Below are 27,154 nucleotides of genomic sequence, written 5' to 3' on the forward strand. Positions count from 1 at the left end.
AATAAAGGATTTCTTATTCAGGATCATGTGAGGGACAAGGATTTGGACATCATGTGTCTTAAAGACACCTGGCATCAGCCAAGTAGTTTCTCAGCCCTCAATGAGGCCTGCCTGCCCGGATATCAATATCTACAGCGAGCACGGAGCTCATGGCTGTGTCCTATCCATCATTTTTATGGATCATTGGGCCTTTGTCCTGTGTCTCAGCCTGTGCTGTCTTCCTGTGACTGCTTGGCTTTTACCTGTTACGTCCTTTAGGCCGTAGAATGGCTTGGGATGCTCTGTTTTGTGCATGTTCTCTTCTAGGCTGTCTGCTGGGGGAGGAGATTTGGATTACGGTTCCACCCACCAATTCCCTCGTCAACTGGCAGCCAATCAACGCACAGGACAGAGAACTATATATGGACAATTCCAGCCACCATTCAAGGCTCATTGTTGTAGAGCTGGAGGAGGAGGAAGTGAGAGGAGAGTTTTGGAGTTGGAGTTTTGGATTGAGTTAGAGTTGGATAAGCCTTTGTTGTGTGTTAGTAATTAGTGTGGTTAGTTGTGGTTTTGTTGTGTATTTGTATTGTCTCTCCTTTCATGGTGTGTTGTCCTCCTGTGAATTGTTGTGTAGTTGTTGTTGTTATATATAGCACTTTTGGTTTGGGTTGTTGTTCACCGCTCTGAATTTCTTCTACTGCTGAACTGCTTGGGCCTGGAACAACATTTCCAACACACTCACATGGACACACCCTGGAGTTAGTCATCCCCTGTCAGTACATCCTCTCTCTGTGTAAGCAGTGGTGGCCTAGTGGGTAAAGGGAGTGGACCCATAATCAGTGCCACTGAGATTCCACTGAGCAAAGCACCATCCCCACACAATGACAATCACTTCCACCATTAACCCAGAACTTCTTTCAGATGATCTTAAGGACTATATTCCTGTCTCCAATCCAATCCCCACCAATGCAGCGGACAGCTACCACTTCACCCTCTCCGACATCTTGAACTGCCATGCTCCTCTCAAAGTGAGGACTGTAGGCTTTTTATGCTCAGCTGCATGGTGTACACCAGAGCTAAGGAAAATAAAGACAGCTGGTCGAGTGCTGGAAAGATGCACTTTAGTTTAGGTCTACTAGTACAAAAGCTGGCCTACCAGGAGAAAATGTTATGCAATGGCCCTCAAAGAAGCTCAACCAAGTTTCTACTCATCCATAATTTCCAATAACCCGGGTAACTCCAAAACACTTTTTTGCTCATCTCCTCCAGCCACAACCTCAATCACTGAACCCACCAATGACTTCTGCAATGAATTCAACTCCTTCTTTCTGCAGCTAAGAGAGTAAAGATTTATTGATAATAAAGTGAGTTACAGTAGTCAAGTTGTGAAAGAATAAAATACTGACATATGGTCAAACTGGTTCCTATGTGGAATTCCTCTTTTTGTTCGTTCACTCAGGTCTGTGTGAACTAGATTCATGAAACACTCTATGTGTGCTTTTGTCCCTTTCCCAAAAGCCCTTGTCAAGGCAAATATGGGCTTCATATGGCTTCTTATTTCTGTCATTATTAACCAATCTCTCCAGTCTGGTCATATGCCTTCCACTTTGAAATCAACCATTATCAAACCCCTCCTTAAAAAAACCTAACCTGGGTTTCACTTCATATTCAAATATACCTGAATGACAATAAACTTTTTTATTGACATTACATTAATTACTGCTGATCATGGCTCCTCCTCTCTCCTCCTCGATCTGTCAGCAGCGCTTGACACAGTTGACCATCTCATCCTCCTCCAACTGCTAAAAGACATGGCAGGTATTAATAGCTTTATAACCTTTTTCAAACTGATAGAACTTAATTACTTCACATTTGGTCCTGGATTTTTTGGGGTCTCAGCATGATGTCAAGACTTTGGGGATCTTTTTGTCTACATCACTTTGTCAGGCAGGTCTTATTTAAGTGATATTGCTAGAGATATTGAACTCAACAGTGGTTCATCGCATCTAAGTTATTGTCATATCCGCGAGCTGACGGGGGAAGGAAGCGCAGAGCCGGGGCATCAGGGAAACAATTATTTATTAATAAATACAAATAAACAACGGCGCGGTGGCCAAAAAAGGGAAATAAAGTGGGATCAACATAAACTAGCCCGCAGCCATGTGGCGGTTGCCAGAACTCAAAACACAAAACAGAAACTCAAGTACGTGCACAGAGTCCACGAAAATGTCGTCACTGTCCGGATTGCGCACAGGTGATGAGTCCAGGTTCTGTCAATCCTGACAGTTATGTTATAGATTTTCTTTCTCTATAAATAATAAAATCTGTCACTTAAAAACACATTTGGTATTGTATTGTGTAATATTTATTATTTTGAATTGTATGAAAGATTTAAATGTGAAACAAGGAAAAAGGTAAGAAATCAGAGTGGGAACACTTTTTTTTTCCATACCATTGTATGCTAATTAATATTGTACTTAAGGGCCATGTTGGGCTGAGCGATGTGTGCTGCCCACAGGAATACGACTTCTGAAACCTTTATTAAAGAAACACTTCCTTCACTGGTTATTTCCAAATTTAGTCTTTTTCCTGAAGAAGATTTTGACATTCAAAATTCTCCACGACACTTGCCAGGGCTGCAGCACTTCACCGCAAATGCTGGATCACGCGGCTGACCAGGAAAAGCACTGGATTGCCACCTTACATGAGGTTCTCAATGTTAAGTCCAACGTGCTCCAATGAAGCCACAGACCTGTGTTAAAATATGTCTTTGAGTTCCATACTTTTGCAACTCAGAGTTTATGGACTAGCAGTGCATGTGGCAGTAACACCTCGGGTCCCACACCTGAAACTAGGGCAAGGGACTACACGGCCTGTACAAAACAGTGCAATTAAAATACATTATTAAGCAATAAAAATTGACAAGCATACAAGAGTTTCACCCACACAGTAGAAAGCAATGAGAAATTATTTTAAATCTATATTTGTAAGTTGTTTGTGCCAACTCAATTTCTAAAGGGAAAGATCAGGACCACAAATCCAAGTTTCTGTGAGAAACAAAAAGTCCAGGTTGTAGTTTGTGAAAAGCTCATTTAAGACATATTTAATTCTTATTTGTCACAGACCTGAGATTGATCAATGTAATTGTAAAAAACCCACATATCTGCTCAGAAACTTGATGCTGTCCCAGGAGGTAGATAAAGACAACCATTGAGTTCAATTCTAAAACAACAGTTTGAATGTCTAGGAGCATACGCCAATCATAGACCAGCAAGGAAAAGATAAAATTAAGATAAGCAGAACATAATAATATCAGCTGGCTAAACTGACGGCATACCAAAAACATGGGGATCTTGCTTCCCATCCAATGATGCTGAGGCATGAGATGGTGCATTGCCGCGCATGAAGCTGATTTTGTTACATAAAGCATGGTTCGTCTTTTCGTACCATGGAAGAAGACAGAAACTCTACATACTTGTCATTTTCACACATTCAGGGACCCTAAAGGGGCTGATCAGCCTGGCTATCCACCAACCATCCACCTTTAAATCTCGACCATCCAGGGATGCACAGCACTAATCAGTCCTCACTTAAATTTCAACTTGAGTAAAATGACAAGTACTTGCCTTCAAATGTACTTAAGTAGCAGAAGTAAAAGTACAGCGGTTTGTATGCTAGTACTAAGTCTGAGTTACTGAGCACTTGTTGATATTAAGAAGTGATGCAGAGTACATGTACAATTAACTATTTAATTGACATTTTTTCCATATAATTATGGAAATCATCATATTGTATAACGGCTTGAATCATTTAATATAAGCAAAATTTATTAGATTAGATATGTGGTCTACGCATTTGAAAATATGATCACCTAAAACTATTTTGGCCTGTTGATGCAGCACATGTAATACGTGCTGTGTTGAAACTCCAGAATCTGTGCAGTTAATGCAGCAAAATTAAAAAAAGATGCAATGATACGGACAGATTTTGATGGAGCAGTGGTGGCCTAGCAGTTAATGAAGCGGTCCTGTAATCAGAAGGTCCTGTCGTTTTGAATCCTGAGTTTGTGGACATTAATGGTGATTCGTCTTCACATAGTAAAGTGGAAGAAGATGTCCGTTGCTATTTTACTCATACATTTTACCTTTTGGTCACGTCATTCGTAAACACAGTATTAGCACACAGAAAAGCCAGATGAGAGACAGCAGCTATAGAGATTAGAGATTTATCTGAAAGACATTAGACAGTGGATGCTCATCAACTTTCTGCTGTTAAATCCTGATAAGACAGAAGCTCTTGTACTTGGGCCTCAAGCAGCCAGATGTATGCTGTTTGACTACATCATAACTCTGGATACCCTTTCTATCTCACCAAGTACAGAAGTGTCCTCATTGACGCAGGTATCTCATTCGATTCGCATGTAGATAATATCACTAGGATAGCATTCTTTCACCTTAGAAAGATAAAAAATATGATGCCCGACGCAGAAAAGTTGGTCCATGCCTTTATTACATCAAGGTTAGATTACTGAAATGCATTACTGTGTGGATGTTCTAGTAGGTGCATGAGTAAACTCCAGCTAGTTCAGAAAGCCAGAGTTCTAAGTAGAACCAGAAAAATTTTCAACACTGCACTGGCTACCCATCAAATTTTGGGTTGACTACAAAAATCCTACTTTTGACCTATAAAGCTTTAAATGGTCTGGCTCCACAGTACCTGAGTGAACTCTTAGTTATATACAACTCACAATGCCCCCTGCGTTTGAAGGGTGCAGGGTCACCATTGGTACCAACTACTGGTGGGTCACTACTGGTACAGAAAATCACAGCTATGAGCAGATCCTTCTATAGAGCTATGCAGCTGTGAAATGGCTTGCCGGTCAGTGTTCGGGACTCAGACACAGTCTCAGTGTTTAAATCTAAACTGAAAACACATCTCTTTTCTCTGGCCTTCAGTTAAAATCCCAGACACAGGGTCAATTACGGGGTCAAGTCCACTTTATTACACACTTAGTCAAGCATAGACAGTGTTAAGTTCACCTTAGTTAGGATGTCCTAGTTAGGGCACTGTGCCACTGTTGCACAAATATACTACTATAGCCACATATTTCTGTACGAATTGTACAATGCCAACGGCTGCCGCTCCTTCTGTTTTGTTCTCTCCGAGGCACTTAATCAAAGGCACAGACCACCTGCAGAGTCCAGTGAAGAGAAAACCAGATGAATCCTAGTCACCAATTGAAGGCTCACTCTAGCCTGGAAGGGGGTCCCTCTCTGTATCACTCCTTCCCAAGGTTTCTTCCTTTCTTTTTCCGTGTGAAGAAGGGTCAAGTGTGAGGGGTGTCAACTGTAGGGTCTGTTAAAGCCCATTAAGACATACTATATGTGATTATCGGCTATATGAGAAATACATGTTGTTGTTGAAAGAAATTGTTTGCCTTCACCCGTGGCCACACCAGACATGTTTCTCACATCGGACTGGTTTTAATAATCTGAGAATGAAGTTGGACACAAGCTCAACACCATTCCATTATATTTTATTTTTATGGCATTTATCAGACACCCTTATTCAGAGTGACTTACAATCAGTAGTTACAGGGACAGTCCCTCTGGAGCAATTAAGTATTTTGCTCAGGGACACAATGGAATTAAGTAAGTAGTTTGATCTGAACCTTGGTCGTCTGGTTCACAGGCTACCACTACCCTAGGCTTCAAGCATAACTCCACTCCAATTTCCATCATACTGTGCATGATAGATTTGATTTTCCAGCATGAAAGTTAAAATTACATATTATTTTTTATCATTTTTATTGTTAGCACGTTTTATCACATTTATCACTGAAAAATGTTATAAAATGCACTGCCATTATGAATAGTGTCTAGCTAACTTTTTTTAAAAACTAATTTCCATCAGAATTAAATTGCACTTCTATGTGTTTCTTTAGAGTAGACGGTGTATTATTGTCGGTAAGACTAAATCATATGGGGCTGAGGCAGGCACAAAGGCCATTTGAAAGTGAAAGAGTCCTAGTTTTTTTCTCCAACTTCGAAAAAAATCTCACAAATAAGACCATGGATGTTCTAGCAAGCTGAACTCTGCTGTGATCTCCATCTTATTGGAGAGTTCATGCAACCAATAGTATAGCAGGTCAATAGCTCACTTGTAGCTCACTTGGTCTCTTGGTAATTAGTGTAATTAGTGTAATTTACTTTAAAGTACAGATTAAAAAAAAAAATCACATTGACTTTGTTACTCTCCACCACTGGTCACATAATCCCACATGCCTATTCTGATAGGATTTTTTTTACTAGCACCTACCGCAAGCTAATGTGCTATCTTTTTCATGATTTCAAATCTGGTCACCCTAGGTTGTGGGGGTTGGCATGTGTTGGTGCATGCTTTTGTCATGTCAAGAATCGACTACTGTAATGCTTTACATATTGAATAACAAGCATAATCTCTCAATAAACTCCAAAATTAATACTATTCCACCACAAGAGTCCTAACAGGAACAAGAAAATATGATTTGGAACATCATTCCTGCTTATGTTCAAAGATCAGACACACTGACCAGGTGAAAGACACATCTTTAACTGACATACAATTGCCCAAAACTGGAATAATTTTATTACCAACCTTAGACCTATTGGACTTTCACACCATGTCCTTTGCTTATACTTCCTGACACCTGCATTTTGCCGTGGTATAATGGGTTCTGATGGATTAAGTCTTTGCAGGTCATTGAGATGGGTTTCTTTCCCTTCCTCTGGTGACACATCCCAGTCACCACTGAACCCTGTCAAACATTTTGATAGCCCTCCATTCCAGACGATGTCAGCACCTTTGTGGGTGTCCGCCCTGTCAGCACAGTCCTTAATACTGATATCTGCTGGTTTGCCCACTACACAATTGACTTGATCTCATGTCCCATGGAATTTGTTTCTGGCCTCCCACCTTCTTATGGTCATTCACTTGTCTAGCTATTATTTCTAAAGCTGACCCCACAGAATCCAGCTCTGCTAATTTCATTCTAACTTTTCTCAATTTCTCAGCATTTTCTAAACATCCATCAATAACCATGCATTTTCCCCAGACCATGTAATTGTTCCTGGATGAAGTCAGTAACACAACCAAAGTCTGTCTTTGTCCAAGAGCAGCAATTACAATTTCATTGTATGACATTCCAGAATTTTTTAGACATGTAAATGAAGTTAAAATAAATGATTGCATAAATAACTTAAATAACTAAAGATCTTTGTTATGTCTGTAGATATGTGAACCAGCACTGTCTTTCTGATGTTAATTTGGCTAATTCGCTAGAAGAAAATGTATTTAAGAGTGTCAGTGAACATTAGAGAGCCAAATGTCCATTGTCTTCAATTCAAAGCAAGGCTACATTCATAGCTTACCCAAGGCCTCTGTCCCTGGTATAAGACTTAATATGAACATATTTCTATTACATCCCATCTCTTTCCCTTGACGAGGTCTGATAAAATGCAAATTCTAGCCCTAGTCTGTTTGTGGTCTTGGTCTGGCTTTAGTGTATCTTGTGCTTTTTATGTTCTGTTGAGCTTTGCCCTTTCTTTCTCTCCCGAGTCGCGGGGGTTTGTGCACCCCCTGAGGGTGGGGCGGCACGGTTGGGGACATGACAGTCTGAATTTAATGTTTCAATGTGACCCTGCAGTGCTAAGAGACAGAGGCATCATGTGATGAACTGCCTGCATGCTGCTGCTTGTCTAAGCTGTGGGTTTTTCTTCCTAATAATATATTGAGAATCTTTTTCATTCATAACTTTGTGAAGTCTGACTCTGACAAATATAATTATCTATGCTGTTATTTTTGTAGAATCATTCATAACGGATGAAAGTATAATGTTTATCAGGTATGAAAAGGCCAGAATGAATTGGAAAGAGGAAAATGCACACTAACTATATCCTGCAAAAAATCTTCAAATGTGCATTTGTCGACAACATTTTCCTATGTTGTTGAGTCCAGTATAGATTAACAAGTTAAAAGGTTTTTTCTAAATGTCAAACACAGCCTTTTAGGAGCCAGGCATGCATGCACACACACAACACAAAATTATATTGAACATTTTGCTAGGCTTTTTTAAAGAGCAACCTTTAAAATGGCTTTTTCAATTACAACAGGGATTTTTAAAAAATGATGTTCATAATTACAATCACACAATTATGCCTGTACTTCAGTGATTCAGTGGGTCACTTCTTTGGGGAGCAAGCATCTGGAAATAGGAATGGACATTTGATTACCCACAATTCCACGACATCCGCCTCCTGTTTTTGTCCATCCCCATTTCTCCTTTTGTCTCTCTCTTCGCTCACTCCTCCAGCAAACCCACAGATGCTTTGTTGCTCAGGGCCACACACTCCCCATCCCTCCTTCTGAGGGCTGAGGGACTGGCCACTAAGTGGGCCTGAAGTGGACTCTGCTGTGGCAGGATGAATGGCCATGGAGGGGGTTAGGCTTCTACAGTCCCAGCCTCTCCCACATGTGCTCAGTGGTTTGCTATCAGCCTCTAATAGTAAAATGAGGCCAATCAATAAAATGCTAAAAGTGATTATACTAATTAATACTTTAACAGCATGGAAAGAGAAGAGAAAGTGATATAAAATCATGATATGACTGACAGGTCAAATTTTCTTACATCTTTAAAGAAATCATCACCGTTGTATAGACAATTTATTTACTGAATTTTATTGTATTGGCACAGAAACTGTTATTACAGTTTGATATTAAAGAATGTTACCATTTCACTTTCACTTACCAATTCACTTTCATAAAATCTGCGAATAGATGTGAATGGTTAACTGTGACTATATATGCATTATATATGCATCCTTACATTAATGTTGTGAATGTTGTCAATAAAAATCTATCTATATTTCTATATAGAACTTTACATGAAGGGACTTCTCCTAACGAAAAAAATATTTTAAATTTCTCTTGGTGTAAAGTGTGTTTTACATGATAGCTCGAGAATCACCGTGTTACTTGTGTGTGGGTGTGTGTGTGTGTGAGTGTGTGTATATGTATGTTCTGCCTCCTCGCCTGTCGCGGCGCTGTTGAGTTCCGCCCGTAGAATTTGACTTTTTCACACGAGGAACAATGCGGCGTCTCACAGGGGCTTTGTTCTGAGTCACAACATATTTAAACCTCTTTAGTCAAGGAAGCGAACAAACCCTGCCATAGTTCGTTTTAATGTGATATTATAATTTATTATCTTAGATGAGATCCCGCCGTGTTCGACTTTTGGGAGGTAAGACAGTTCACTGAGTTGTTTAAAACCAGCACCGGTGTATCTCGCGGCCTGAAACAACCTTCGGATTTATAATTTCCTCTCTTATTCGCTTCGTGTGTATTTGTCAGATCACTGAGAGCAGGAGTATGAGGCACTTTTAGTGCTGTGTCCCTGACCTGCTTTCTAATGTTCTGTGTTGCAGCGCTCCACGTCATGTGATCATTTATGCTGAATGTGAAGCCATGGATGATGAAGTGGCCACTTTAAAACCAAGACGCATCCAAAACCAGAATGTTGTCCATCGGTTGGAGCGGCGCCGTATCTGCTCTGGCAGGCCTGGGGCACACTGGTATCGGGTCCGCTGCTTCCACCAGAACCTCTTTCCTAACTTTACAGTGGTCAATGTTGAGAAGCCACCCTGCTTCCTGCGCAAGTTTTCCCCAGATGGACGCTGCTTTATTGCCTTTTCCTCCGATCAGACCTCCCTGGAGATCTACGAGTACCAGGGCTGTCAAGCAGCTGAGGACCTGCTTCAGGGCCAGGAGGGGGAGACGCTGGCGAATGGCAATGACCAGCGTGCCCTCAACATCCGTGGCAGGCTCTTTGAGCGTTTTTTCTCCCTTCTCCATGTCACAAATGTGGCATCCAACGGGGAACACCTGAACCGGGAGTGCAGCCTGTTCACTGACGACTGTCGGTATGTCATTGTCGGTTCTGCAGCTTACCTGCCAGAGGAGCCGCACCCGCACTTCTTTGAGGTGTACCGAAACAATGAGTCTGTAACGCCGAACCCACGTTCTCCCCTGGAGGACTATTCGCTCCACATAATCGACCTGCACACTGGCCGCCTATGTGACACACGAGTCTTCAAGTGTGATAAGATCATCCTTTCACACAACCAAGGCCTCTACCTGTACCGCAACATACTGGCCGTACTTTCAGTGCAGCAGCAGACGATCCACGTTTTCCAGGTTTGTCACCTATTTTATTACATCTTAAAATATTTATTTTATGCAGGGAAACAGAGAAGAATAGCAGGACTGAAAATGGTTTGCTTATTTTTCTTTTTAGAACAGAGCATTCGTTCTGTTATAATATGCAGCTAGTAGTGTGCACCTCGTGATTAAATGTCAGTGTTGCTACTGTTTCTGTTAAACACTCAGGTCACTGGTGAAGGCACGTTCCTGGACGTTCGCACTATTGGGCGCTTCTGCTATGAGGACGACCTGCTGACTCTGTCAGCTGTGTACTCTGAGGCCCGGGTGGAAGGGCAGAGCTTCTCACGGCTGTACAAAGAGAAGACCATCAACTCGCTGAAGCATCGCCTCCTGGTGTATCTGTGGCGGCGGGCGGAACAGGATAGCAGTGCCACTGCCAAGCGCCGTTTCTTCCAGTTCTTTGACCAGCTGCGCCAGCTGCGCATGTGGAAGATGCAGCTGCTGGATGAAAACCACCTTCTCCTCAAGTACACCAGCGAAGACGTGGTCACACTGCGTGTTACAGACCCGTCACAGGTAAAGCAGCCATAACGCTGACCCTGATGCCGTTAGGGAGCAGCTCTGCCTCATACCTGTCCACACTAGATCCAGGGCTGTGTTTTAAATTCACATTATGCTACATTTTATTATTTTTATATATATCTGTGTTTTAAATAAAAAGCATTGTTATATTACAAGCTTTGATTACTACATGAAATCCACTAAGATATTCTATTGAGGGGGGCATGATGCCTCAAAATAATATTCCTGTTTTCTTGCTGGTATTCATACATCTGTGTGGCCTCATGGAAAGTCACGTTGAGGTGTCTTCATTACATATTTAGCTTGTCGGCTGGTTAATATATAGTGCACTGATGGGCCAAATGAGGCTGTGTTAAATTTTCCTAGTGCATGATTTAGATGAGATGTAGGAACTAATTGTAAATCACAGGAAGTATGTACCTCACCTGTCCTGCTGTGTGTTCCAGACCGTTAATAAATCCCATTTGTTGCTTTCAGCATGTTCCAGACCAACGCTGCTTATTTAATCACTCAGTCTGAAAAATTTCTATGACGTGCAGGTCCACAAAATCACAATGTCCATGACATGAGATGGCTCGATCACACGCTGCTATTTTGCTAGGTAATCTGAGACATTACTGGTATAAAATGGTTGCTATCTTTAATACGTTTTTCCTGTATGAAAGTATCTACAATTTTCTAAATGTCTGTAGAGTTTAAATAAGTGCAGGTGTCTTTATAATGTTTTCACTGTTTTTTAAGACATTTATTTTTAAGTAGCTTTCTGTTCACAAAAATTAGCTGAAGAGTTTTTGTTATCTGTGGGAAATAGATACAGTTGAAACTAAAGGTTTACATCCACTATATAAATCATACAAAACCCTTTCAGTTTTAGGCTCGTTCGGATTCCCAAAATTATTTATATTTGCAAATTGTCAAAAAAAAAAATTTATTACTTCCTTCAAAGTCAAACGTTTACATACATTTGCTTGGTATTTGGTAGAATTGCCTTTCAACTGAATGACTTGACTCAAACGCATTGAGTATCCTTCCACAAGCTTCTCACAACAGTTTAATGGAATTTTGGCCCGTTCAACCTGACAGAACTGGTTTGTAGGCTGCCTTGCTCTCACACTTCTTTTCAGGTCTGACCACAAATTTTCTATGGGATTTGAGATCAGGGCTTTGTGTGAACCACTCCAAAACATTGACTTTGTTGTCCTTAAGCCACTTTGTAATCAATTTTGCAGTATGATTAGGGTCATTGTCCATTTAGAAAACCCATTTGTGCTCAAGTTTTGACTTCCTGGCTGATGTCTTGAGATGCTGCTTCAATATTTTAACATACTGTTCTTTCTTCATGATTCCATCTATTTTGTGAAGTGCGCCAGTCCCTCCTGCAGCATAACACCCTCACAACATAATGCTGACACTTCCCTACTTCACAGTTTGCTTGAATGCTTCCTCCTTTTTCCTCCACATATGGCCAAACAGTTACATTTTTGTTTCGTCAGACCACTGGACCTGTCTCCAGAAATTAGGGTCTTTGTCCCTGTGGGAATTTGCAAAGTGTAATCTGGCTTTTGGAGTAATGGCATTTTCCTTGCTGAGTAGCCTTTCAGTGCATGTTGATACAGGGCACATTTCACTGTATCGGCTTCAGCCAGCATCTTCACAAGGTCTTTTAATAGTTTAAAGGCATAGTAACCTTAGTGTATGTAAACGTTTGACTTTAAAGAAAGTAATAAAAAATCTCAAAAAAAATTATCATACATTATTTTGACATTTAGCAAATAGAAATTATTTTGGGAATCCGAACGGGCCTAAAACTGAAAGGGTATTGTATGATTTAATATCAGATAGTATGAAAAAAAGTTATTGAGTGTATGTAAACTTTTGATTTCAACTGTATTTACAGGTAAAACAGCTAGTGGGAGCTAGTTTAAATACTGGATACTACACAAGCAGCATGTATTACACAGTAAATGCAATAGTCTTCTTTGGTGTTTAACTTTGCCTAATATGGATTTAAATAGTGATAAAGCAGATTGCTTTTTACAATTAGGAATTTATCCTAAATAATAATTTATTTAAAATGATTACATAAATCCTCCAGCCTATTTTCAATAAGAATTAAAACATGTATTTTTATTAGGTAAGCCGCAATACTGACATTTCAAACTCTATACTGATAAAGTGAAGTGATTGTCACATGTGATACAGAGCAGCACAGCACACAGTGCACATAGTGAAATTTGTCCTCTGCATTTAACCCATCACCCTGAGTGAGCAGTGGGCAGCCATGACAGGCGTCCGTGGATGGTATCCAGGGCAGGGGCTTCCCGCTGCCCCTAAGACTAAAATTGTAGTCTGTTGGCAATTTGTGTGAACCGGCAGGTGTAAGACTTTAAGTGTTGATACCTAATTTTAAAGGTAATTCATACAAAATTTTAGTATCAGTATTTGAGAATTATTTTTTATTACTATAGTCTAATATTTGTCCCCAACATCTTGCAACCATTGAAAAAAAATCCTATAGAGACAGAAGCTTATGATAAGTGATGTTTAAAATGAAAACTAAATTAACTAAAGCATCTTCTAGTGACTGTAGCTTCCTGCTAAAACTAAAACTGATGAGTCCAAAGTTTACATGCCGGAACACTTTTTAGTATGACCTGCAGTGGGGGATGGTATGAAAGTTGATATTGATATTGGTTGATATTTTGTGTTTCAGCCTTCATTCTTTGTGGTGTATAACATGGTGTCCACTGAAGTGCTGGCTGTATTTGAGAACACGTCAGACAAGCTACTGGAGCTTTTTGAGAACTTTTGCGACCTGTTCCGCAACGCCACTCTCCACAGTGAGGCTGTACAGTTCCCCTGCTCCGCCTCCAGCAACAACTTTGCCCGACAGGTCCAGCGCAGGTCCTGGCCATCTGCTGATGCATGTTGTCCTGTGTTATTCTGGTGAGTCTTACGTTCTGGTTTGCAGGACATCGCTCTGAACCTCTGTTGTGTTTCTGGGTGTTCTCAGGTTTAAGGACACCATTGTGAATGCAAAGTATGGTGGCCACATGGAGGCAGTGCGCCGGCTGCTGGGCCAGCTACCAATCAGTGCTCAATCATACAGCAGCAGTCCCTACCTTGACCTGTCACTGTTCAGCTATGATGACAAGTGGGTCTCGGTTATGGAGCGCCCTAAAACCTGCGGGGACCATCCCATCAGGTTGGTCTGTGGAACCTATGAGTAAACGTTAATGAGCTTTTTGCTCATTACTCAGTACAATTCGAGGGGTGAAGTATGTTCAGCCTTGTTACCTCTACAAAAGGTAGAGGTTATACAAAAGGGGTGTGGTGGGCCAAAGACGTTTTGCCCAAAGTTTTCATACCAAAATTCTGAAACATCCTAAATGAACTGAACCACACTAGTATGTGGTGATAAAGGATTATTAGTAATTCTATTGAGATTGCTAATGATTGTGTAGTCTGTATGGACCTTTATGTAATTAATGTAGAATTATGATCTTAATTGTTTGCTGTCTCTCCTTCAGGTTTTACGCACGGGACTCAGGGCTTCTTAAGTTTAAGATCCAGGCAGGCTTGCTGGGACGGCCTGTTAACCACACTGTCCGGCGGCTGGTGGCCTTCACCTTTCACCCGTTTGAGCCCTTTGCCATTTCAGTACAGCGCACGAATGCAGAGTATGTGGTCAACTTCCACATGCGGCATGTCTGTGTGTGAATAAGAGAGTAAAGATATATTTATTGTTATATCTGTACCATTTATGATTACATCTGTGTTTTTGGAGATTATGCCAATAAAGTTTTTATACATTTTAACAAAGAATTTTCCAGTTTTAAATGGTGTTTGTGTTAATTTGTGATGTAATAGAGGATAAAACCGCGTGTGTAGTGTTCTGATTTTTAACCCAAACGTGTGACAAGCAGACCGTGTCAGACGCATAAAACCAGGAAGTAAAATGTCACTCGGCCCACTCAGAGGTGTAAATCAACTTAAAGCCTCCTCACAGCCAAACTTTTCAAGATAAAAATAAGAAATTTTGACACGTGGAATCCTCAGCTTCATGCTTCGATGCAATTTTGGTTTTTATGGGATGTTGTGGTAAAGATCTAAGGAAAAATGTTTGGAACATGAGGAAAGAAAAAATAAATCAATTTTCTTGTGCCTTTTAGCGCAGGGATGTCTATTAGAAATGTGTTTGTCTTAAGATGACACGTGTGTACCAGGTTTGGTGCTTGTAGGTTAAACTGTAAAAACAATTTTCAAAACAAATTTCAGCTGATTTTGATGAACTGTGTCCAAGCACACTATGGAAAACTAAAAGCTCATCCTTTCTGCAACCAGATGGTGGCGCTATACAAAATTGCCAATATTTTTTACATAGGTGTCACCCTGAATATGCCTGTGACATTTGAGGATGAGTGTGCAAAGTTTCAAGTTTTGGAGCATAGGAAAGGCATAAAAATGCCCCAAATAGTACTTCACTCAGTATACTACATATAAACAGCTATAGGTTATCCTAAAAATCCTTAAAACCATAATGCATTCCGATTGCAATTCAAATGACCTGAAGCTGATATTTTAAGACTACCGCTGATATGCATTACAGATGCATTATTTATTAATAAAATGAAATTTCTTAAAATGAAATTAATAAATCATGATGTGACTGAATGAGCATTTTCAACCACTGCCTACAACTGGCCTTTCATTAAAACTCCAACAAGTCTTTTAATGAAAAACAGAGCATTTCAGTGCAAGGTTGATGAAAATAGATTGCTGCGTAGGCCATGAAGGCCTCATGTGGGGATGGTCAGTCTCACTGGGTTTAAGCTCCCAGCTCGAGTTTCCATAGGAACCAGTCAAGCTGTCTAAAAGCTTCTTTGCTTCAAGTTACCCTTGCTGCAATTTTCAGAGGACCCCCAAGTTCAAGTGCTGCCAGCGTAATAATTTTCTCAAGGCTTCATGAATACGAGCTTCAGAAACCCTGCCAGTTGCTGACAGGAATGTCTTGGGTCTTGTGAGATGGCTGCATTCTTGTAGCCCCTCTAAGGCACAGCAGCAGCGTGCAGTAAAGGCGAGATGAATGCTTTTAGCGCCAGGGTCGGGCTGGAAAATCGCGATCATAGGGTTCTCTGTGGGCGGGAGTGGGAGGGTGTCGGCGTGCTGTACGTAATGGCACTGTAGAGTTATAATTTCACAACACAATCAGTTCGCTTTTTCACAACAGGGGGAAAACAGAAAAAAGAGATTTGCTGGGCACTAGATTGAAGAGCAAATGAAAAGAAAGATGATGAATTGTTGCTGCTTTATTCCATGCTCTACATAGCTTTATTTTTTTCAGCATTGTTAAAATGCTTGTTTTATATACTGTTTTTTTAAATAAGCTACAGTTGTGGAGCATGAAGATATGAAAATAAATAATAATGCATTTGCATACAGTTTGTAATCCTATTTCATGTCTCTTATAGGGCTGAATTTTGTTTTAAATTTGAATATTGTCATTGTAGTTAATTCACTCACTCACCTTCCATAACTGCTTAGTTGTACTGAGGGTCACAGTTGGGAGTGAACTTCCTTGAAAAGGAGCAGCACGGGTTGACCTTCTGATTTGGACCTCATTTGACGCCAGGGCCCAAATCCACTGCATCCACCTCCACTTTGAATGGTGATGTTTAGTCAGGATGTTGAAGAATGAATGCTGTGGTGAAGGCGTTTATGGCTTAAAGAGTGAGATAGAAAGGTTGTACTGAAGGCCCTGTGAAGGCAGCTCAACTGTACTATAGCCCTATAATCTATAAGTTGATAAACCTAAGAAACTGTTGGATGTGCTTTGATGATGTGGAAGGGGGCCACAATATAACTGCCTCCAGCTTCCTGGGATCCATGGCCACACCCTGTGGCAAGATGGTAAAGTCAAAGTCAACTTTATTGTCAATTCTGCCACGTGTACAGGACATACAGAGAATTTAAATTGCGTTAAAAGTTATAAAGTGAATGTGATACACAGCAGCACAGCACACGATGCATACAGTGAAATTTGTCCTCTGCATTTAACCCATCACCCTGAGTGAACAGTGGGCAGCCATGACAGGCGCCTGGGGAGCAGTGTGTGGGGACGGTGCTTTGCTCAGTGGCACCTCAGTGGCACCTTGGTGGATCGGGATTCAAACCGGCAACCTTCTGATTACATGGCCGCTAGGCCACCACTCTCAGACCCATGGTGCATACAAGTAACATTAAAATACAAACAGTAACATTAAATACAAAGGTATAAAAAATAAGCAAAATATATAAAATTTTAAAACACAATATACAAGTAAGGGCACATGGTGGAGAGTGCAAACCACATAAACAGTGTAGACAATGTAGTGCAACAGAGCTTGTAAAGTGTAAAAGTGTCAGAGCAGTCTTGTAACTGACTATGAGTAGTGTGAGGTAGTTGGCAGACCAATGCTGCACAGAGTGACTGGTGCAGGTCAGTTTGTGTGTGTGTGTGTGTGTTAGAATTCAAAAAGTTTGTGGGGCAGAAGAGGGGAGTGATGGGAGTGGGGGCAGAGCCGGGAGAGAGTTAAGCTTCCTGACAGCCTGATGGGTGAAGCTGTCCTTCAGTCTGCTGGTCCTGGCCTGGAGACTCCAAAGTCTCCTCCCTGATGGCAGCAGGCTGAAGAAGGTTTGCATTGGGTGGGTGGGATCAGCTGCTATGCAGAGGGCGTTTTTGGTGAGACGTGTGCTGTAGATGTCTTGGAGGGAGGGGAGAGGGACACCGATGATTCTCTTAGATGCTCTGACTATGCGTTGGAGAGTTTTATGGCAGGACGCATTGCAGGCTCCAAACCACACTGATGCAGCAAGACAGGATGCTCTCGATGGTTCCTCAATGTGAACATGATGGGGGCTGGTGCTCTTGTTTAAAAAGTAAAGCCCAGAATTATGGTTGAGCGTAGAGGTCTGAACCTTTACTGGTCTCATGATTATATTTATTTTACTTTACTTTACTTGGCAGATGCTTTTATCCAAAGTGACTTACAAGGAGAAGACACCAGCAATTCTCATTCGATTTCCATAGATTGTGAGTTACAAAAACTAATAGCTCTGATAAGGCCTAACTTGTCAAGAAATAGAACATGCTAGGGAATTGTTAAGTGCTAGACAATAATTTTTTTATGTATGTATGTATGTTTATTTATTTTGTGAGTGTGTGTGTGTGTTGGTGTTAGACTTGTTTGAAATACTTTTTAAACAGGTGAGTTTTCAAATGTTTCTTAAAGGTAGTAGGTTCGGCTAGTAAAATGCAGCAGGGCAAGTTGTTCCACCAGCTAGGGACAACAAAGGAGAATAAATTCGATTGGGATCGGAGATCCTGTGAAGAGGGAATATTTAGTCTCATTTCGTTTGCAGATCTGAGAGGGCGTGCGGGAGTCTAGCTAACTAATAGCGTGTAAGATGATGCACTTTCATTTACAGCCCTATAGGCAAGCATCAAGGATTTAAACTCAATGCGAGCAGCTACCAGGAGCCAGTGGAGAGAAGTGAGAAGAGGCGTGACATGGGTGTATTTTGGCTGATTGAAGATGAGGCGGGCTGCCACATTTTGGACCATCTGGAGGGGTTTTATGGTGACTGCAGAAGCTCCAGCCAGGAGAGAGTTACAATAGTCGAGTTTAGAGATGACCATTGCCTGGACAAGGAACTGCGTGACCTGTTTAGTACAATTTAGTACAGTTCCTGTAATTCCCAAATCTGAGAGTGTGGTGAGAAGAATTTCAAAGGCAGCAGATAGATCAAGTAAGATGAGGACAGATGATCTGCAGGCAGCTCTTGCAGCATGAAGGGCATCCACCATTCCCAGGAGGGTGGTTTCTGTCGAATGTCCTTTCCTGAAACCAGACTGAAAAGGGTTGAAGTAGGTGTGACGGGATGGGATCCAGAGAGCAGGTGGTGGGGTGACTAGACTGGAGAAGTTTATACACGTCCGATTCAGAGAGTGGAGTGAAGGAAGACAGTGTTCTGGTTTCAGAGGTAACAGCGGGATGAGGTCTGGGATTAGGGGGTGAAAATTGTTTGCTCTGTGAAGAAGGTAGCAAAATCTTCAGATAAGAGAGAAGTAGAGTGGGGAGGTGGTGGAGGATTCAGGAGGCAGTTCAAAGTAGAGAATAGTTTGCGAGAGTCTGTGCAGTTGCTTACCTTTTCCTGGAGGTATCTAGTCTTTGCTGTAGTAACAGCAGCAGAGAAGGATGTCAACTTACTTACTAAGTAGAACCGGGCACTTGGATTTCTTCCACTGCCTTTCAGCAGCTCTAAGATGAGTCCTGTGGCAGCGAAACTCATCAGAGATACACGGCGAGGGATTTTTCTACATTGTCGTGATGTTTTCACATACAAGAGTTAAGGTCTCGTACACCTATGTGGATGCTTCGATTTGCTAAAATGAGCAAAAAACTGTCACGTTGTATACGTATACATTTTTAGTGGTATATACTGGTAATACTCCTTTAAATGCTCACTGCACTATGCTGTGGGCAGAGCTAGTCATCATCATCATCGTCTGCCGCAGTTCTGATGCAGTTTGACTCTCCACCAAGAAGAGAAACCAAGCAGACTGGTCCAAGCTCATGTGGCTTATTATTATTTAATTTTGTAATACATAAAATGCAGAGTGAAGATCCTACTTGGAATGAGAATTTTTATGCTGCCACAACAATATCACCAAGCAATGTCATTATGATATAATAAATTATGTTCTGCACTGCATCAATGCAAAATTGTCCATGTTTGATTATACGAAAACTTCCAACCCCCTTAGTGAAGCTTTTGTGAAATGTGCACTTTTCCAAACTCTTTAAGCACCGCCCTCACATGTTGGATGTGAGAGTCTTCAAAAGGCAAGTAGATAAGGATAAGTAGACGAGGATAAGCGTACACATACTGTACCAACAAGTCCCTGAGAAAGTTGTTGACTCTCTTAGGACAGCCTTCCACTTGTTTTCCTCACTGATGTGAAGAGATGGTAGGCAGATTTCTGGTCCAGCTTGGTAAAAATGGTAGCTCCTCTAAGGGCATCCAGAGCAGTGTTGCTAAGGGGACGTATAAGTTGAATTTTATTGAGACCACTCTAATTAATGCAGCTATGGAGCTGAGAAGGCCTGGTCCATGATGCTGTCAATGAAAAGCAGTGTTTGCCACTCTATTGGATTCCATCAACAGATGGACCCACAGGGTGAAATGAGAAGTGGTGGGTGTGGTGGTAGCAACTAGGTGCTCTGACAAGCATTTCCCACCACTGTACCTCTTGAGAAAGGTAGTCAATAAGCATGGCTTGCTGAGACAAAGCACCGCAAACTCCACTGGGTTCACACTGGATGCCTCAATGATCCTGTCAGCAGGATGATGGAACCCAACAGGAAAGAATCACTGGTCAGGAATCACCACCAACACATTAAACATTTTTGCCTTTGAATTCCTGTATTATACACACCCAGTAAGACATACAACCTCACCAACGGTTATGGGTTAAAAGCAGAGGACACAAACTGAAATATGTCCTCTGCTTTTAACACATCACCCTTGTAAGGCACCCGGGGAGCAGTGTGTGGGCCTTGGCGGCTCAGGATTTGAGCTGGCAACCTTCCGATTACAGGTCTGTTTCCTTACTCACTAGGCCACAACTGTCCCCAAACAAAAGTAGACCAACAACAAAAAAATGATAGGCAGAGGACTACTTGACTGATTGACAATATCCCATGATAAATTAAATTTCCTGACATTGTCACAGTATTCCATCCATGTGACTGAGAGCAACACGGACTATAATTTGGCAAGATAGCCACTGAAAGCCGCTCAGTCATTGATTGACATCCGTCAATTCGACTTGGCTTCAACCCAACCTGCTACAAGTAAGAACTATCCTATTTATCGCATCTCCTCTCCTCTCTACTCCTTCCTCTCGTCCTGCCCCATCCCAAATTCAACCGCAAACGCGAAAGACAACATCCGTGTGGTGTTCTGGCTCACGCCGGCTCTCGATCACGTAGTAATTCGGAGGAAACTTAGATGCCTCCTTGCGTCACACCGCACCAGGGTTCCTCGTTTTCTCCTACATGTGCTCACGTTCTGGTCCCTTGGCGGGACCGTGACAGAAATGACCTCTGCCCAATCCAGACAGCGGTTAAAAGTCTGTGACTCCACCCCTTCAGCAGCGGTGACATTTTGATTAACTTTTGTGGACTCTGTGTGTGAACTTCACCTGTTTCACCTGATGTTAGAAGAGTGGACGACCCTTGGGACCACTGGTGGGTGGACACGGACTACGAAAGCGACAATGACGTGGATTGGAGGGCGGTGGGCCGGGATGGCTCCACCCATTGCGCGTGTCTGAGATCGTCGCAAAGACCCACGTGACTTCCGGGTCTTCACGACGACATGGAATACGACGAGGACGGCATTGACACGGGTTGGGCGGTCGGTGCCAGGATGGTTCCGCCCATCGTGCCCGTCCAGGATCATCACGAAGTCCGTGGAGATCGCCAGCCAGCACCTGCACTGCCAGGACTGCCTCTCCAGCTCCGGTCACCGACCCGCCTTCCCTCTGCCCGAATGTTCCCCACATGCCATTCACTCACCACCATCTCCAGCTATGCGCCCAGCCCCGTGTGGGACGTCCCTCTTGTCCCAGGACCCTTCAGTAGGGCAGTCAATTATAACATTTACATTTTACATTTACAGCATTTATCAGACGCCCTTATCCAGAGCGACTTACAATCAGTATTACAGGGACAGTCTCCCTGGAGCAATTTAGGGTTAAGTGTCTTGCTCAGGGACACAATGGTAGTAAGTGGGATTCGAACCCGGTCTTCTGGTTCATAGGCGAGTGTGTTACCCACTAGGCTACTACCACCAGTACACGCCAACATCCTGTGGCGTGTACTTTGCTCCTTTTCTCTACCTTTCAGACACGGAGAAGATCACCACCATCCTCACGCATCTGACTGGGTCAGCATGGGGCTGGGGTGCAAGGAGAATGGGTTTTCAGGACTTCCTGGAGAGGGCGGAGTTTGATCGGCCAGAGCCTGAGCCAGGGATCAAACTCTGCCCCACCACCACATCCAGCGCCAGTAAGGATCCGGGGCAAGAAGACCCAGGACTGGCGGGTGGCGAGAAGGTCGCGCCACCTGTGGTCCTGGTTGTGTCCCCTGAGGAGGTCCCGGAGAGCCCAGAGAGGGAGCCAGATGACCCATTCTTCTGTCTGTCTCTGTCTGTGTGCTTGGCTTATGTGTCTGTATGTTGCCCCCACTTCCCCTCTTTATGTCCACTAGATGGTGACCCAGCCGCAGAACCGAACCCTAGGGAGGAGGTTCCTGACCCGACAGTGCTGGTCCACAACAAGGTGGACGAGCCCCAAGATGCCCCTAAGTCCAGCCCTGGGGGGGGCTCCCCCAAATAATTTTTTGGGGGGGTTGCAGTTCGTGTTGGGAGCTCCTCCTGAGGGGTTTTGAAGTGACTGAGCTAGGTCCTACGGTAGCCAGTATGGAGGGCGGGCCAGGCATGGGCCTGGGTCTGTCTCCGGAGGAGTGGTGTGCCATAGAGCCCCCTGGTAGGCATGAGGACCCAGCTGGGACAGGCAGGAAGAGGGCTTGCTTGTCCCAATGGACTCAGAAGGGGCTAGCTGTATGGGCTAGCAAAGCCCCCACCTTGGCACCAGGGACGTGCAGTGAGAGGATAATGCCTTCTGCATGTTCCCAGAAGGCATTAGCCTGGAGTGCCGGGAACAGTCGCCGGAGGCTCTGGAAAACCACCTCCCTGCGCGGTGCAGATAGGAAAGTTGGCCGCTCTGCCAGCGGGGACGTGCAGCTAGAGGGGCTGCATTGTCCTACAAGGCACCAGCCTGGGTTGCCTGGAACTGTTGCCGGAGGCTCTGGGACAACCTCCCTGCATGGTGCAGGGTGGGAAGCTGGCTGCTCTGCCAGCAGGGACATGCAGCGAGAGGGTTGCCATGCGGGACCACACCGGGGAGCCAGCCCGAAGGACCAGGGCCGCACTGCGGGACCACGCCGGTGAGCCAGCCCGAAGGACCAGGGCCGCCATGTGGGACCACACCGGGGAGCCAGCCCGAAGGACCAGGGCCGCCATGCGGGACCACGCCGGGGAGCCAGCCAGAGGGACCAGGGCCACCATGCGGGACCATAACGGTGAGCCAGCTTGAGGGATTGGGGCCGCCATGCGGGAGGACACAGCAGGGCAGGAGCCCTGTGGTTGCCGCCGTCCGCCCCGCCACCTCAACTGATGGTACTGCTGGGCTCCGAGGAGGGGGGGCTCTGTCAGGGTTGACGGCACCTGGACACATCACCTGTGCCCAATCCAGACAGCGGTTAAAAGTCTGTGACCCTGCCCCTTCTGCAGCGACAACATTTTGATGAACTTTTGTTGAGGTGAAATTCACCTTTTTCTGTTAACATGTGTTTTGAGTTCTGGCATTCGCCACACACCTGCAGGCTTACTTGTGTTTTTCCCCTGTTAGGTTTTCGACCACCGAGCTGCGTTTATTTATTATTATTAATAAATCCTTGTTTCCCAGCATGTCCTGCCTCTGCACTTCTTTTCCCCAGTCAGCTCGCCATCGTGACAGTCAACACCATTCACCAACCATGTTTGGTGCAGAAACGAAGTCTGACATTTTCCAGTCTTTCATGACATAACTAAAAAAATACATATGTGGTCATTTTAACATCCAACCACAGAGCACTGCAATGAATGGAGATAATATTTTAGTGGAAGAGTGGGAAATTCTCTGGGTGGAAAAAGATTGAGAAACAGGAGGTAACCTTTCCCCTTATGACTACATAATTCCAGATCCAGCGGCAGATCCAGCTGCAGTGGATAGAAATTGCCATTTCTATCCACTGCATAGACAGGCTTGGGGAACTTGTATTCATGTTAAATAATCTCACAATAATCTCATGATAGTGGACCATTAGATTAATCGTATTAAATGTCATTTAACCTTATTAACTTCACCTTATGTGCATGAGGAAAAAGAGAGTCAAGTGAGATTTATTGTCAGTACAACAGTGTATATAGTATACAGTATAATGAAATACTGTTTCACACAGACCCTGCCCCATAGATATAAAGAAAGATTGTACATTAATTTACAAAAGAAAATTGCACTGATTTTTTTTCACTAAAACTTAAATACGTACACAGCCTATAAAAAATACTGAAAACTTTCTGTACACTGAACAAAGACAAACAGGACAACATTATGTGGTGGTTGAAGAAGTTGTTGACGATTTTAAAGTTGTTTGTACACGATTCTGATGTTCATAACACCAAACACACATATTTTACAAAAATCACACATTTATATACAAATACCATAGGGTAAACTATATTATAATCTGTAATAAACTGTAATAATAGGTGGGGCATAAGCAACGTGGGCAAAGTCCTGCTGAATTAATGTTTGACATCGGAGTACTTATCATGGATGAACAAAGACTTCACCTCTGTTACATTACTGTTACATTTACCACACTGTTAACTGTGAGGAGTTTCATTCTGTATCCACAGAACTTTGTCAATCAGACAGATCTGTCAATCTGTCAAACAAACTTCATATGGCCTTTCATGTGTCCTGCACTGAGGAGAAGCTTCCTTGGGCCACTCTGCCATAGAGCCCTGACTGGTGGAGGGCTGCAGTGATGGTCAACTTTCTCCCATCTCCCTCTAGTGCCCAGCAACAGTGATTTTTCGGGTTCTTCTTTACCTCTCTCACCAAGGCTCTTCCGTTTGGACGGCCAGCTCTAGGAAGGATTCTTTTCTTAAATCAAGTCCAGTATAATCAAACTCAGCCAGACTCAAATGAAGGTGTAGAACCATCTCAAGGGTGATTAGAAGAAGTGGACAGCACCTTAACTGCTAGGCACTGTCCCAAGTGCAAACGCAGTCCCCCACCACCAGGAATTATGCAGTCAAGATTCCCACATTTGTGGAATTCGCAGAGGCTGAGCCTCACCCTGAGTGAACTGCCTTCTTGATCACAGTATCTCGCTTGCCAGGTAAGTTTGAAGTATCTGAATTCTTAGGACCATGCTTTGTTAATAAATCTGCAAAAATGTCAACAGTTCTGTGTCGGAATACTTTCTGTACCTATTGTATATCTCCCACTGTCACCATTTGCCTGCACTCAAGTCTAGGCTGCACTCATATGTGTTGTTTGAGGAGCCTAGAGGGTGAGACACTCGCCTATGAACCAGAAGACCCAGGTTCAAGTCCCACTTGCTACTAATGTGTCCCTGAGCAAGACTCTTAACCGTAAGTTGCTCCGGAAGGATTATTTGCACCTAATTACTATTTGTGAGTGTCTGATAAATTCCATAAATGTAATGTAAATGAATGAGTGAAATGGCAACCGATCATTGTTTCTTGCTTGTGACAATGCAGATGAATTAACTCGCCATATACTGTCTGGCGATTGTAACCAATTGGCCAGAGTGTTCACATGGAAATAAAATTAGTTTGGCTGGTGATTGCACCAAATACAAAAGTTAAATATTTTTACACGTTCAGCAGCAAGCAATACAAGGTGACAGACCCATAATTCAGTTTGAAAATCTATTGCAAACTCATTCAAAGTGGGGTGTGACAATAGTCTTCCTCACAAGTTGGGAATAATAGAAAAGGTTTGAGAACCGCTGCACTAACATATGGGGAGAAATTAGTCTAGTGCTAGTCTACTATGCTCAGCCTTCAGTTTCATGCCTACACCTGTAGTTCACTCATTTTTGTTCATTCAAGCTGTGGTTCCAATGCTCGTACTTATCTACCTGAAGAGATGAGGGTTACATTAAGTCCATGTTTTTTTGTCATTACATCAAATCTTATACAACCAGATGTAGAGATTGCATAAAACTTACAAGTATCTGGCCAATGTAAAGAAAAAGAACAGACCCTTAAGCTTTGGGGAGTGGGCTCCATACTGGCATAAAAGGGTAAATCCTGTGCAGCTGGACAGGGATCAAGTGAGCGCCACTGCTGTGGACGGCGTGCTGCTGTTAACATGCGCTGTGAACAACAGATGCTGTGGTATTAAGTGTCCTTCCAGCCTCTGGAAATACAAGCTAATTGAACACAATCAGAACACCCTGCAGACACTTGGGACGGCGATGGGGGAGTATGTGTGAGACTGAACGAGCCTCGTTTAGTGTTATCCATATAAGTTATCTTATGAAAAAGGGCTCTCTGATGGCCTTTCATAGAGTAGAATGGCACAACAAATAGTGATCAACTGCTTCTGACATACATGCCTGAAAATACATGCATTACATTTACATTTACGGCATTTGGCAGACGCCCTTATCCAGAACGACTTACAACGTGCTTTCAAGTTACCATGGATGAATTCCGGTTCACTAGGACCCCAACTATGAATACATCATTTTATTCACTCTGTCGAACACAAGTTCGACAATAAGAAAGTTACAAGTTAATCATAATATTTTTTAAAGTGGAAGGTTTGAGCTGTCGTTTGAAGGTGCTCGGTGACTGAGCTGTTCTGACCTCGAGGGGAAGTTCATTCCACCACCGAGGGGCCAAGACAGAGAAGAGTCTAGATGAATGTTTCCCTTTTACCTTCAGAGATGGAGGGACCAGGCGAGCAGTACTGGAGGCTCGGAGTATACAAGGTGCAGTGCAAGGTGTAATAAGGGCTGTGAGGTAAGATGGTGCTACTCCATGTATTTTGAACCTGATGCGTGCAGCTACTGGGAGCCAGTGTAGGGAGCGTAGCAGAGGGGTGGTGTGGGAGAACTTGGGAGGTTGAAGATCAGTCGTGCTGCTGCATTTTGAAGTAGTTGTAGAGGTCGGATGGTACATAGTGGTAGACCAGCTAGAAGAGAGCTGTTATCTTACTTTTCGTTGTGCTTTCTCTCTAGATCAGCCTCACTAATGGGCATTGACTATTCTTTTTGGCTGAATCTACACTTGTTGAATTACTAAACAGATTCAAATGCTCAAACAGGTTTAGGCAGATTGGTCTCTTAACAGCAGCCATGATGGGTGTCATGCACAAACTGTATATGCTGATTAACAGCCTGCTCCATTCTATGCAGAAAAAGGTTCATGTGCAGAATCAATTCCCACCCCGAAAAGATTTTATGTTCAGATCTTAATTAAATTAAATTAAGTAATGAATTAGCTTGGTCCAAATCCAATGTAATTTGAGCGTGGTCAATACATTTGATATTAACTTACTTTTGAGAAAACCCCTTCGGAGCCAAATGAAACTCATACTAAAACGTCAAAATGTGTAATTGTATTTTGTAAAAACCTATAGGCTCAGTGTTATAATTATAACACCTCATGGAATTAAAAAATATTGGGATTCAATTCAACC

General features: G+C 42.9%; 1 protein-coding gene and 1 pseudogene across 1 annotated transcript; one reads left to right on the top strand and one right to left on the bottom strand.

Annotated features, from left to right (window-relative positions):
• The first annotated feature begins 9,103 nt into the window (after positions 1-9,103).
• Positions 9,104-14,601, top strand: det1 (DET1 partner of COP1 E3 ubiquitin ligase). The gene is made up of 6 exons (XM_028958430.1): positions 9,104-9,259; positions 9,444-10,212; positions 10,405-10,755; positions 13,475-13,665; positions 13,775-13,966; positions 14,292-14,601. The coding sequence occupies exons 2-6, from the start codon at positions 9,484-9,486 to the stop codon at positions 14,479-14,481; spliced, it is 1,653 nt and encodes a 550-aa protein (XP_028814263.1). The 5' UTR covers positions 9,104-9,259; positions 9,444-9,483; the 3' UTR covers positions 14,482-14,601.
• A 10,090-nt stretch (positions 14,602-24,691) lies between these two features.
• Positions 24,692-24,826, bottom strand: LOC114767571 (uncharacterized; annotated as a pseudogene).
• Positions 24,827-27,154: the final 2,328 nt, after the last annotated feature.

The sequence above is a fragment of the Denticeps clupeoides genome, chromosome 17, assembly GCF_900700375.1.
Source record: "Denticeps clupeoides chromosome 17, fDenClu1.1, whole genome shotgun sequence".
Lineage (NCBI taxonomy): Eukaryota > Metazoa > Chordata > Actinopteri > Clupeiformes > Denticipitidae > Denticeps > Denticeps clupeoides.